The sequence below is a fragment of the Halyomorpha halys genome, unplaced genomic scaffold (genome assembly GCF_000696795.3).
Source record: "Halyomorpha halys isolate HHAL.00 unplaced genomic scaffold, Hhal_1.1 Scaffold200.1, whole genome shotgun sequence".
Taxonomy (NCBI): domain Eukaryota; kingdom Metazoa; phylum Arthropoda; class Insecta; order Hemiptera; family Pentatomidae; genus Halyomorpha; species Halyomorpha halys.
Window position 1 is genome coordinate 612,198 of NW_027105652.1, and position 15,316 is coordinate 627,513.

Sequence of the window (15,316 nt, forward strand, 5' to 3'; positions counted from 1 at the left end):
TTAAATAAATGTTATTTATGAACACAATGCATTAATATGCTATTTAAGATGTTTTAATAACCCTATAATTCAAAGGAATTATTTATAAATTGTAAATAATTCTTAATTCAGACTTATGAAATTAATTATAAGTTTTTACTCAGTAGAAAGATAGTCCAGGTGGCAGTCAATAATTGTATAAAAGAATTTTATGAATGAATTAAGGGCAAAAAGAGGAAAATGGAAATGTCTGATTCAAACAGAAAAAGCCCAAGGTCACATAATATTTTCCGATTGCATTGTGGCTTTATTATCTTTCGTTAGTTTGTTATATTCTTTCTAGGAACAAAATCTATATTTATTGATCCCACTTTGAAAAATTCTAAATTAAGAACTTTTATAACAACAGAAAAATATTTTTTTTTTATTTTGCCTTCTTTAGTGATTAAATTTGTTTGTTTTACTCGAAAATTACAAAAATAGGGATACTGGAAGATTATCGATTGACTGTGTGTATAGATGAATAGAATATGGTCCGGGTGTGGTAAAATAAAACTCAAATAGTAACTATTTGTATACTATTTTTATTGAGCCAATGTTTCGCCCCACGTTGCAGGGCTTCGTCAGGGCTAAAAAAGATACGAACACTTGACATAGTTACAAAAAAAGAAAAAACATAAATGGAAAATAACAGGGTTATACAATGAAAAGTAAAATATAGTAAGAAAAATTAATGGTTGTAAACAGTAAATGAAAAGGGTAATAGTAACAGATAGATAAGAGATAAAATAAGAGAAGAAATATTAAAGAAAGTATAAATTAAGAGATGAAAAAAGAAAAGAATGAAATCAAATGATAAGACAGAATTCATACCTGTTTTGACAGAAGTCAAAGTCAGAGTGAGCCGTTTGTATTGGGAGCAGTGGGGATGGCAGTTTAGCACGCCACAATATCGAAAATAATTTTAAAGTAAACATTGTAAAAAAAAAAAAAATTAATTAGGTAAACAATAAATGGTAATATACGTAATAGAGGGGAAGAAGAGATATTTACAAAATTATATAAAAAAACAAAACAAATAAACTCATAGATAGAAAAACAAAGGAGAAATAAAGTATAAAATAATGGGATACACTATGTGTAAGTGATTAAGAAAGACAATATACCAAATGAGTGGGGATACAGAGAAGTGTAAATTATAATAGAAAATTAATAATAAAGTAATTAATATAAGTACACTTAAGAATGTAACACATGAACATAAATTAAAAGATAAGATACATGAATATAAATGAAACAGGAAGGATAGTAAATATAAAAATAATAAAATAAGTGGTGAGAATTTAGAGAAACAAGAATAAAAGATATGACAAGAAAGTGGGCTTCTGAAATGCAGAACAAAGTGAAAAGAAATATTATGAAGGTTTTATTATGTTCAAAATGTGTTGATATGTAAGGGAGATGCAGTCTTTATCAACTTTATGATAAAGTTGATAAAGACCCTTTCGCCTCATCATTTCTAATATCAACGCTCCCTCTTCTAAACTCAGTAAATTTCTTCTTCCTTCCCTTCAAATCCTCAGCCACAATAACTCTTATGATATCCGTAATTCCGTCCACCTTAAAGAACTATTACAATCCTTAAACATACCTGATAACTTTATCTATTGATGCCAAAAGCCTTTTTACTTACATCCCCATTGACAAAGCCCTTCATATTGTTGAGAAGAACTGGACTATAATTCAACCTCATACCATGCCTAACCTCACCTCATTTCTTCCTGCTTTAGAACTTTGCTGTAATTCTGGTTACCTAACTTTTCACGATAAAGTTTACCACCAAATTAGCGGACTTGCGATGGGGAACTGCCTTGCTCCAGATATCTCTAATATTGTTCTTAATGACCTTTTCGACTCTATAATACCTCTCTTCTCACAAGACATAATTGTCATTATAAAGTACATGGACGATCTCTTCCTTGTCCTCAATCCTTACTCAATCGTCTTCGGTTTACTGATGAAGGTGAAATTGACCATTCCCTCCCTTTTCTTGACCTACTTATTATCAGAAATTCCTATGGTTCCCTATCCACTGATTGGTATACCATACCCACTTATTCTGGCAGACTCCTCAACTATTTTTCTCAACACTCTTATCACCAAATTATTAATGTTGCTAAGAACCTTATCCACCGATCCTTTTCTCTGTCTGACCCTCAATACCACCAGATCAACATACAGTTTTTTAAACAGATCCTATTTAACAACAATTCCCCTCAGAAAATTACTAACAAACTACTCGATTCTTACATTAACTGTGCTACTCCAATCCCTTCTGTCCTCAACCCTCTCCACCACTTTTTCAGTACAGGTCGCTTCCGTATATCCCCATTCTATCTGATAAAATTAAAAAATCCTTAAGATCCACTATTCCCACCCTCCGTCTTGGCTTGAAGTCCCACAACAAAATTTCCTATCTTTTTTCAAATTGAAAGACCCTATTCCTATCTTACACCGTTCCAATGTAGTTTACCGGATACCCTGTTCAACCCCATGTTGCAATTCCTTCTATATCGGCGAAAATAAAAACCAACTTAAGAACCGCATTTCCCAGCACAAAACTTCTATCAACTCCTGTAATCCATTTGCATCTAAATTATCAGAACACGCATTAAACCTGAATCATACTTTTAATTTTGACAATCCTTCCATTCTTGCCACTGTCCCCAACCTAACCAAACGTCTCATCTCGTAGTATATCCCATTATTTTATACTTTATTACTCCTTTGTTTTTCTATCTATGAGTTTGTTTGTTTTTTTCTATAATTTTGTAAATATCTCTTCTCCCCCTCTATTTTGTATATTACCATTTATTGTTTACCTAATTAATTTTTTTTTTTACAATGTTTACTTTTAAATTATTTTCAATATTGTGACGTGCTAAACTGCCATCCCCACTGTTCCCAATACAAACGGCTCACTCTGACTTTGACTCCCGTCAAAACAGGTATGAATTCTGTCTCATCATTTGATTTTATTCTTTTCTTTCTTCATCTCTTAAATTTTACTTTCTTTAATATTGCTTCTCTTATTTTATCTTTTATCTATCTGTTACTATTACCCTTTTCATTTACTGTTTACGACCTTTAATTTTTCTTATTATATTTTACTTTTCATTGTATACCTCTGTTATTTTCCACTTATGTTTTTTCTTTTTTTTTTTTGTAACTATGTCAAGTGTTTGTATCATTTTTAGACGAGGCCCTGCAACGTGGGGCGAAATGTTGGCTCAATAAAAATAGTATACCCAGTTACTATTTGAGTTTTTTTTTACCGCACCCGGCTAATATTCCATTCAAAAATAGGGATAATTTCGACATGAACCCACCAATCTACACAAAAGTGGAGACCATAAGTAGGGTAATAAGTGAATGTTGTGTGATGCTTGCACTGCACCAGATGTTTGAGTCTTAATTCTCATTTTCTTCTGACAAAGGAGGTGGGATGCTCTTATTAAAAGAAGGGTGCCAAAAAACCTTGTGAGTGTCATTAAATCCATATATAAAGATCCAAAGGATATTAATGTTCAGGCATCACAACCTTTCTATTTTTATAGAAGAGTTAAGCAGGGAAATAGTCACAGTCCTCTGTTTTTTCCCCTTCTTATGAGTGAGGTATGAAAGTTTTGCAAAAGGAGAACCCTAAGAGCTATAGTGGAGTATTGATGTTTAACCCTACTGATTTCTCAGGATATAGTCTTGATTCCCCACTTCTAGGAATTTCTCCCATGTTTACAGTTGAATGGCATCAATAAATAAATTTTATAGATTTTTTAAATCACTAAATAAACTGTACAGGGATGGGATGGGCAATCATTGAGCCACTGGTCACTATAGAACTTTGAGAATGGAACGAACTAAAAAGTGAATTTGTAATAAGGGAAGGTATTGTGACCTGCAAAATTTTGAATTGGAGTTTTCAACGGAAATACCCGTTTTGGGAGGTCCCCTGAGTCGAAAAAAACAAAACAAGTTTCGCGAAAAATGGTCTATGTGTATGTGGTCAGCCGAGCTCAAACACGAATATCTTACGCAACTGAAATTAAATATTTAAGATGTGAATGTGCCTGGGATTTCGTTGAATTAACTTACAACATCACTTCGTAGAATTAATTTTCTCCTAAACGGCTCAAACGATTTTGATTTAACTCAGTGAATCAATGAGAAATAAAGTGATCTTTAATACCAAATAGTTTTGTCCTCATTAAAATAATCTTAGAGGGCCTAAATACCTAATTTGCAAAAACAATTTCTTGCAAAGTATTTTTAATTTTCTTTATTTGAAAAAAATAATCAATTCTCATTGTTAGCAATAAAAAAAAAAAAAAGAATTTTTGGAATTAAAATTGTTTGAATTATTTTTCATATAACTTGATGTGTCAGTGTCGATCGAAAAATTAATTGATTAACTTTGAAAATCGAAAGAAAAGATCTCAACTTGACCCTAACCTCTTTTTTATTATTTGTGAACATTAAACAAAAATATGTACTTTTATACAAGTCTCGGACTCAAGCTCCTCAGTTTCACGCTCTGATCTTGAATGAACAGAATGGCGGAAGGGTGCTGCGGTACGTCCTGAATACGTTTAAGAATTGTTCAGCCTAAGCTAATGCAAAATAAATTGAACTTTTTGTTTTATTTATCCCCTACGTTATTTCTCAAAAAATCATAAATTTCTACAAAAATTAAACTAACTAATTTTGTTCGCGCGTCTTTGGGATCCAAGGTTATCAAATCTAAACTGTCCGAAGTCAATGCCCTTGGTTTTTTTTTATTTCTTCCGGTGATAGATTTATTCGATAAAAATATTATTTTAGCCAATCATCTCCCCGAGTGTAATTGGATCTGAATTATTTGGAAGTATTTATGGTGAGTGTAGAAACCATACCTGAACTTAAAAAAAACAAAGTCAATAAAACTTAATATTGGTTTAAGAAATAGTTTCTTTAATTATTTTATAAAGGGTAACATAAACTTTAAACAATACTAGAAGCCGAAATTAAAGGAACTTCGTAGGGGGAGATTGCCTTTTCGATCATGATCTTGAAATAAACTTCCTCAAATCTATAGTTTGTGTTTCAAACCAATTGAAATTTAAAAACGCTTGCTGCTTTCTAATCTCATTTTGGGGCCTCATGTCCAAAATTTTAAGGTAGGAGCTTTTCAGGCTGTTAAATTTCATACTGTCTCCCCACCCCCTATTTTTGACTGAAACGTCGAAGCTTACGTTAAGGGTTCATAAATATTTTAGAAAAAATATAAAATTAAGTTGGCTTGATAAGTTAGAAGTTTAAAAATTGTGGAATAGTATACATTATATTGCATTTTTTTAATTTTCCGCTCTTCTATTATTAAATTTCGTGGTGGAAAATATGGATGTACCCAATGGAGATGGATTTTATAATATCAAAACTTTCAAGTTACTTTATGGTGTATTTTAGTCTGTAGACTATCTAGTTCTGACGTTCAATTTTAGTTGATTTTATGTGAAATAAATGAAAATAAAAACATAACTTATTATTTTTAAATTTCATAATTACTAATAATATTCATGTCTTGTTTGATCACAATAATTACATAAATATATGTACCTTCATGTTGTACCAATCTAATTTCAATTATATAATATACAAGGTACCAAATGGAAGCAGTAAAAAAAAACTCTTATCTCTACCGAGAAAAGTATGAAGCCTTGCTAAAGAAATCTATGCGAGCTATAGGAATTTTTTCATTAGCCTACTTTTCAGTTTTATTTATTTAGCCAGCACCTCTTCTGTTATTTTAAATAGTTACTCATTTATCATCATTTGGCAGTATAGACCCTGCTTCAGTCTGATCTGTCTTTAAAATTTGTTAAGGTTCTGGAAGTTCAAATTTGTTTCTAGATTCCCTTTGCAGTGACTTAACTACTCCACAGTAATGGTCTTTATATGCATAACATAGTTTTTTCTTCCATATATAATGATTTGTAATGTTGTTCATTCAGTAAAATATTTTTTAATGTTTCTTCTTGGGATCTTTGTTGTCCCTTTCATTTAATGAAAAATTTACTATGCTAGAAAAATACTTTGGCTTATCGAAAAATCCATTCAGTCCAGCAACTTTTTATTTCTACTCATTTCTGTAACTTGTTATAGCCTACCTCTCGAGAGTCCATAAATATTAAATAGCACCAGGCAAAAGCCAGTCCTCAAGTGTGAGTTTAATTATTATTGGGCTTGCATTAACAAAACAAACTAATGAGTTTTCTTCTTTGTAAATATTATTACAATTTTATGGTAAACTAATATTAATAATGATGAAATTTCTATATATTATAATGGCTTGAGCTTTGTTATATTTAAAACTTTATGAAATTAACTAATAAACCTTATTTTGAAACTTACAAACTAATAAATATTAAAAAAATCAGTTTAATTTGTTTGATACACTTTTATTTGAGTTTTGCTGTAAGTATATAGTGTCTAAATATAACTAACTATAAGCATTATTGGCTTAACATACTGACTTTTCTCTGAATCCATTTTTTATTGACATTTCTTTGTACAATTATTTAAAAGTATATTTGGGAAATAGTTTTTTAATACTCATTTATTAATTTAAGGTAACTCATTTATTTAGCTATTTTTAAGTCTTAGACTTGGATGTTATATATTGTCTAAACGGTTAGGCTAAGAAATTTAGTACAAAAACAAAACCAATTTGAATATTCAATGATACATTATAATTAGCATTTAATTTTAAAATCTGTGCTTGTATTTTTTTTTAGCTATGTTCAAATCAAAGAGCTGCAAATTTCTTCCTACAGTCGCACATTCTCCTCAACTAAGGACTAAAATTAGAGCTGCAAGGCCAAGCACAGCACCCACAATTATAGTACCTGATGATAAAGAGAAGTATGCTTCTATCTTACAAAATATAATTTATTCAATATTTTTGTATTCATATATTTTTTTATTTTTTAATAAATTTAAATAATTAATGGTAATATTATAAGTTATATGTAGGAGTATATCTTGACTGGTGCATACTATATTTCTAGCCCTGAAGAAGATACATATTGTTGGGTTTGGCTGCCATGTAGACTGTCAGAAGAAATAACAGCCAAAATTTTTGTTTTTATTTTTACTATTCTATTGACTGATCACTACCATCAATATCATTGAAAATGTTCATAGGTTTCCTTCATTAACAACTAATGAATAGTGAAAACAACTTTTTTTTTTTTTTGCAATCTTCCCCAAAGCAAAGATTGTTTCATGTTAAATAATGTGTCAATAAATTGTCAAAACTACTTTAATTCATGTCAGATTTCTTCAAACTTTCTTTTTTATTCAACAGTTGTGTCATAACAAATATTTACACTCTTCCTAAGTAAAAGCAAAAAGGTTAAAAATTGTTTAAATTAGCCATGTCTTGCATAGCAGATTGAATAGTAAATGATGTGATGTTATTTGCTTAGCTTAATTCAATGTTCAGTTGTGTTATTATGCCATGGACATTAGTTTTAAGTTCAGTTGCCTGCAAGAAATCAGAAGAGTTTTTGTGAAATTTATACAGTTATACATTTTATATTATTAACTCTGTGCACATGAGGGCTCCAGAGCAGAGCCATTTAAAATTTGTCTTTAAACTCGAGGGCCTCTGCTATGGAGACAATACAAATAATTTTTGGTTGATAAGATGAGGAAAAAGACTAATTGTAAAAACTATTGTGTGTATAAGATATTTCGCTTTTAGTAACAGATGACGGTAGCTGTTCATGGATTATTACGCTGGTAATATGAATGAAAACACTTTCGAGTGCAAAGGGTTAAAAATAAATTAATTGTTGGTTCAGTAACAGGATAGAATTTTCTGCTTAAAAGAAAACGTTATTTTTTAATGACTGTTAAACTTGATTGGTATCATCAGTACTTGAAGAACTGAATCCTGATAATTTTAATTTTTTATGACACCATTTTAAAATCTTAGTTTTTATCATTATTCTTATTTATTTCAATATCGTATCCTAAATACCAATGGAATTCTATATTAATATGTTCTAACATATTAATATGTTCTAATTTTAAAATCCATTCAGTAATGAATAAGTAAATAATATTGTTAAAATTTAAATTTCATTGGAGGTAGACTGTTTTAATTTTTACTCATTATTCAGGTTAACTACCTTAGGCTGTCTAGTAATTTTATTTTTATAAACGTATATTGGAAGCTATCAGTGTTCAGCACCATTTTCAATTGTGTTTAACAATTTAAGAATAAATTATTACACTACATGTATATTACAATATGCTACAAGTGCACATAAAGATCAAATTTTAAAAATAAAAACAGCCTTGACAAACATGTCAAAAACCTGCGATATGAAATATGATTTAGAAAATATCAAAATATTACATAAACAAAAGTCTTGTACCAGGTGGAAGACATTGAAATCAATTTATAAAGCAATGAAAAACTCAAAACAAGAAGTAGACCATATACCAAAACATTATTAACATATCACTGCAAATAACTAATAAACGCAGTAGTTCAAAAATAAATTAAATTAATAATTTAATTGAAATATATTAATTAAGCAGGTTTAGCCAAGACATGTTGGGCTGGCGTTATGATTTTGCTGCTGATTTGTATGTCGGTAGAGCCTAAATATGCTGTATTCAGTTGATGAAATCTCTTCTTCCACAATTAAGTTAAATGAAATAGTGAAGCAGAACATATATAAAAAAAATCATGATGAACAAGACAATTCAATTTTAAATTTTTTTTTAGTAAAAACAGACAATGAATTAATATTGAAATAAATTATGTCCAATAAAATGGAGAGAAGAAAAATTAAAGGTATGATTGTATTATATTAATAATCGGTATGTATTCTTTATCATTATATTGATAATCAGCATGACAAATAAATATATAAATTAGTAATTAAATATTGTTGCATACCTAATTATTATAATTTAATTATAAATTATTAGCTTATATAAATGATTTTTAATTTGTAAAATTACTACAATGATTATTAAATTATGAACTTTACAGGTTAAGTCTATTTGTACGGGGGTTGTCCTATAAATAAATAAATAAATTATTATTATTATTATTATTATTATTGCATACGTGTATTATAATAGTTTGTTCTATAATTGTCAGAAAGAGATGAATATGGTGCTGGATACTGATAGCTTCTCTTCTAATATAAAAATGATTACAGGATTATCTAATGTATTTAACCTAAATAATAAGTAGACATTTAAAATTTAAAAATGTGTATAATTTTTTTTTCAATTATCTTAGTCCTTATATCTTCATTGGCTCATGGTCACGGCTTAAAGTAAGAACAGCAAAATGATTTAATAAATGACTTGATAAGGATTGAAAATTTATAACTGCCCTCTTGAAAATTTTATCATGTTTTTGTCATAAAAGTACTTAAATATTTATCATGCTAATTGTTATAAGTTCACTTATTTTTGTTTCAGATCAGTGATTAAGAAAAAAGAAGTTATAAAACGAGTAGCTATCAAACCAGTTCCTAAACCACCAACCATTCCAGTTCCATTTAATTTGACAGTGCCAGGGAACAAAAAACAGGTATATTTCTGTTTTGTTAAATGGAATTAGTGATTACTGCTAACTCTAATTCTATTTTCAAATAATGTGAACATTAATCCTTTCAGTAAATATGGATCAAAATACATGATGCTACCCTCTCAATAATTTGATGCTAATTAAGTGTTTATAATATACAATGGTACATTTTTTTCTTCATATTTTATTATAGAATTTTAATAATTACTACTTGTAAGATATACAACTTATTTACTTGAGATAGTGTCTGTCTTGTTTATTGACCTTGTTAGTTTTGCATAACATTGCAGTTTTGTTTATTATATTATTAACTAAATGTCAGTAATATTATATTAGTATATATTAATAACTGATGCTTGTGTTTATTATATTTATAATTTTTTTTTATTAAGACTTGGCTGGAGTCATTGATATACTGTGTGATTGATTAGGGTTAAAATTATTGGGTTAAGTTTGAGCTTTAAATAAGTATGCCCTGGATCTGGATAAGATTATTTACGAATTATTATGCTTGATTTTAGTACATTTTTCTATCTAGTTAAAATCTATTTATTAAATTGTTAGATACTATTTCTTATATACTATATCTATTAATTATTTATTAGATACTATATCTATTTATTATTTATTAGATACTATCTATCTATTAAAAATTATATATTTCAACCTCCGGATTTTAAAAGTGAATTTTTGGATTTTTATATTGATAAGGATTAAAGTGACTTAATTTATATTGATGAGGATGAAAGTGACTTTATTTATATTGATAACGATGAAAGTGATTTAAGTTAAGAATGTTCAGTTTATTGATAAGTATACAATTACATAAATAATTTAGAAAATTTTACAATAGATTTTTTATAATTGGTAATTGGAAAATAAATATCTTTTTTTCATAAGTTGTGTACTTCAGCATTATTTTTTTTACTATTTAATGTATGTAAAATTTTTCTTAGGAAGAAAAAAAAGAAGAGAGGTCTGAAAATATAAAAGAAGCTAGTAGCATCAAAGAAAATAAACAAGTTGAAGGTACTCCAAGAACATTGTTAAGAAAACCTCTGCCACCAAAAAAGAAACATTTGGAGGTAATTATTCATGTTCCTTTATTACTTTTATCTCTGGTGTTTATCCAATGTTTTTATCTTAAAATTTTTATTTTAAATAACGATCACATATCACTTTTTTTAGTTCTCTCTTAAATAAATTTATCCAAGTGTAATTATTTCAGATTCAAGATAATAAAATAACGGTGAAAGAGAGTTGGCGAGTCACTGGTATTAAGACAATACAAAAGCCCAACAGTACGACTAAAGCAGTTCCTTTCAGTTTTGAAAAGAGGAACCAGGAGAGGCTAATGGAAAAACAAAAGAAACTTGAAGAAGTATGTTATTTTTTGTTTATGTAACATATTATGAAGTTGTTAAGGTGTCACCTAGGGCTCACTAAATCTCTCATCCATAGGGGATAGGCGATTAAAGATGCCTGTTCCAGCCTAATGTTTATCTTGGGTACAAGAACTGAGGTCCAACTACTTGATTTATTTCCTGACTATTATCAGGTACTCACTCCTTAAGGCCATGTAATCCAGGAATCTGGTCTCCACCCTGACTGTTAATTAATTTTCTGTCAAAAGAAAATTTTGTGTGATAAACCAGGATTTGAATCATTCAGAATGTTGATTTGGAATGGCTACCCGGCTTCTTAATTTAATTTTTTATAGTTATTTAAATTTAAATTTATCATTCAATATCAAGCAAGATAAATAGATCAACTACTTTATAAAATGATTGTTTTGTTAGAAGAAGTTATTGGATTTAACTAATATTGCTGCTTGATAATTAATTTTTTTTTTCATTTGCCATAAAGGAACAAAATAAGGCTGCATCTTCTTCAAGTTCAAGTATCCCTAGGAAACTACCTAGACAGAGTACTGCTTCACATCCTGTCACTACTAAGCCTTTGTCTAAGGTAAGCTCTATTTAAGTCCGTTCTAACACTCACTTGTTTTAAATGAAATGAATTTACAATTTGAATTGACAGGTTCAAGGAAGCTTCTTCGCAATTAATAAAAATTTTTATGTTCTCTATTTTACATTATCTTACTTCTCTTAGTTCCCATTTTACTACGAGATCATGTTTTGAATAGAGATTAAAATCAACAAACCTTGAAAAGTTTAAAAGTCTAGCCAAATGTAAATATTAAAATCTTTCATATAATTTAACTTTAAAAACATCACTTGTACTTGTAAGTCAGTAAAATAGGAATTTTTGGTGTAAATTAATGTTGGAAAACATATTTTTTTTACATCAAATTGGAGTATGTATATTGGTAAAATATATTAAAAAAAACAAAACAAACTTATTCAATTATCAATTTGTAACTCCAAAACAGTGCTTCAAAGTGAAATCTTTCTTGTTTCAAGATTAAGAACATATGAGTATCAATCTTTCTACATTAGGTCCAGTAAAACAATAGAAACATGAGTTTTTATAAACTTTGCCAATAAATTCAAGGTTAGATTTTAAAACCTCTTTGCCATGTAAGTGTCAGTTCTAAATGAAAATCTAGATTCTAGAGCATCAAATTTGGTGTTTAATGAGTACTTTATATTTTGAATCTAAATATTTACAACATAACTCCTTGTACGACTTACTTAATCACAGTCAGTGAGTCAGATTTTTTCCCTCATTCAATAATCTACTAATTCTAGTACTTACTAGATATACTTTAAACTTGAAAATTGGCAAATTTATAGCTTTTACTCTATGACCGATGGTAAAATTCCAAAAAGTGAAAGTTTTATATTTAATCCCAAGAAAATTAATTGGTGGATGAAACTTTCAAAGACTTGTCAAAGCTAATAGTAGTACTACTAACAAATGGCTTTCACTAGTAACTTCTAATTTTATGATATCTATAATTTTGGTACTACTAAGATTGTTCTTTTTTTGAAATAGTTTTAACTATTTTCATGCTTTATGGACACTGACAATCTTCAAATTTAGTAGAAATTCGGTTATTTGACTTTTTGGCATTCTCCATTTGTTTGAAGTTAGATGGAGATAGATTTTTAAGGGTTAGGATTTAGGGTAAAAAAAAAAATAAATAAAAGATTTTCTTATAACTTTTTATTTATAACTGAAAAATGATAATTCCTTACAAAAACTTATTTAAAAAATTATACAGTTATAATATATTACAGTATACTGATATAACATTATAAATTTTGTCTGGGATTATGATAATTGAAAACCAACAATTTTTACCAACTTTGTCTAGATATCCAAATGTAAGTATTTCAGAAATAGTTGATGCGAATTTAAAATAAAAGTTATATACCATCTAATTTTGTGTTGTGTGAGTACTTAATATATTAGATTCCGTAAATATTTATATCATAACTTGAAATATTTTATTTTTCCTGATATGTTCAGCACTATGCGAGAAAGCTTACCTGTCAATTAAGAATAATGAACAAAAAAATAAATAAATACAATTTTTTTTTTAACTTAATCATCAGTTGCGCTCATAGCATAAAAAGATGAGAAAGTTTAAAATGTGGATGATTTAATCAGTTCTATCAGCCAGTGTCCGGTCAATGCCTGATAAAAAAAGTAAACAAATTTTATATCCTAATATATCTAGTTATTTCGATACATGTACATTTAGCAACATACAAAACATTCTTATACTAATAGTTTGATGGTTATTTTATGAGTTATAACCACTTCACATTACGACTAAGGTGGTTGTAAGGAATCCTGTTTTAAATCGAGAACTTACTGTATACGAAATTAAAAATTCATGGAAAAAATTTTTTAAAATAAATTTTCTAGAAATATTTTATATTAAATTAAGCTATTTAACTAAATAAAAAAAACAAACTTACTAGTGCATATTTGCATTTTATACATGTTTCTCTTTTAAAAGCTACTTTTAGGACCATATTTTTGTTTTTATTTTTTTTTCTTGCCATGTAACTACACAATCAACAGCTCTTTACTTATTTTAAGTTCTTGTGACAGATGTTTTGTCCATGTGTATGATACAAAATAACCTATAAAATTGAGAACAATCCTTCACATTAGGGTACAAAGGTTCAGAAGGTACAGATCCCTTATGATGACACCTAAGGGTTTTTCTTTAAAAATTTCCTGTACGTTTATGGTGGTCTTTAGATTAACATCAAACAAAAGCATATTTTTAAAACTGGCAATCATTTGTCGATTCTTAGTTTCTTTTTTCTGTAATTTTTTGAAAAAAATATTTTATTTTTATACCTATTTATAGAGGAGTAAAAAGCGGTTGTTAGAATCATATTATTTATTTATTTATCATATATATTTAAATGGTAATGATTTATCGTATTAATGGAGATGATTAAAATTAATTTTATGATGTATCCACTATTGGTATTAATAACATTTTATCTTAACATTTCAGGTTAAAAATGAAACTAAACCTACTGGAAGACCTTCAAGAAACAATGCAAAATAATGTTTTTATCTACCATTATGGTTATATCATAATATTAAAGACCATTATACTATAATATAAATACTGATTTGTATTCTATAGGATATAAAATATTTTAAATATGTTTTTATGTATTATAGATTGTTGTTATTCAAAATGACGTAACTTAATTTAATTAAAATAATATTGTTAAGATTCAGATATATTTATTGTTAATAACAAATATTGTAATTAGTTTAGCTTTATATAAAAGAATAAACCATCATCCAGTTGGTGATTTTATTGTTTCATTGTGGTTTATCCTTTGCATGAAGTGTTAGGTTTTTGCCATTTCTCACTAAAGTTTTAGAAAACTAATTTATCTGTATTAAAAGTTTTTGGGGTGATTACATGGATTAAAAAATTGGAAAATAATATACAATTAAGTGTAATAATGAGTCAAAATTTACAATTTAAATAAACTTGATTTTACATTTTCTTACACGTAACCTGATGAACCTATTTTCTTGTTAGCTTCTGGTTGGGTGTGATGTAAGCTAGAACACCCTGGTCACTTAGTTACATATTGCATGTTCACTAATCGTCACACCCTATTGTACAGGTCTAGAATTTTTGATGCCATATTAACTATGCTATTTGCCATATTAACAGTTTAAAAAATCTTCATTTGCTTTGCACTATACATTAAAATCACATCTAGTTGTAGGTAGTTTTAAAAGGAGATATATAAGCTAAGAAATTTAAATAAAATAAAACCTTCCAATTTGAAATTTCCGACTTATGAGGTATTTAAAATAAAAGTCAACCAACAGGATATACAAAAACAGAAAACATGATAAAAAAAAAAAAAATAAAGTTTGTGTTACTTTTAGTGAAAACATTATCGCTGAAACGATTCATAAATAAATTGTATAATAGCATCAATTAATTGGCAAAATTATGATATATCCAGGATTTTCCTATGGGATACTTTATTTAGGATGTGATATTGCCTATGTTATGATACATTATAGAATATTCTAAACTTATTAGATATTATTGATAGGTTAATCAATTAATATTCAAATTCATTGACGGCACTAAAGTCAGTTCAAAGAAAAACTCACGAAAGTGAGATTTTACATCTCAGAACAAAACTTAGAAAATTCAGTATTGATAAATAGTCAAGTAAGTGGATAAGTAAGCGGGGATTAAGAGACACCTGG

The 15,316-nt window shown here is 28.1% G+C and overlaps 1 protein-coding gene across 1 annotated transcript in view; it reads left to right on the plus strand.

The window, feature by feature from the left end:
• LOC106679415 (targeting protein for Xklp2) overlaps positions 1-14,599 on the plus strand; it is a 17,908-nt gene extending 3,309 nt beyond the window's left edge. The window contains exons 4-9 of the mRNA XM_014418563.3: positions 6,810-6,936; positions 9,526-9,637; positions 10,591-10,719; positions 10,863-11,015; positions 11,501-11,602; positions 14,079-14,599. Coding sequence (XP_014274049.1) covers positions 6,810-6,936; positions 9,526-9,637; positions 10,591-10,719; positions 10,863-11,015; positions 11,501-11,602; positions 14,079-14,132 — 677 coding nt within the window. The 3' untranslated portion in view covers positions 14,133-14,599. The remainder of the gene's footprint in view (positions 1-6,809; positions 6,937-9,525; positions 9,638-10,590; positions 10,720-10,862; positions 11,016-11,500; positions 11,603-14,078) is intronic.
• Positions 14,600-15,316: the final 717 nt, after the last annotated feature.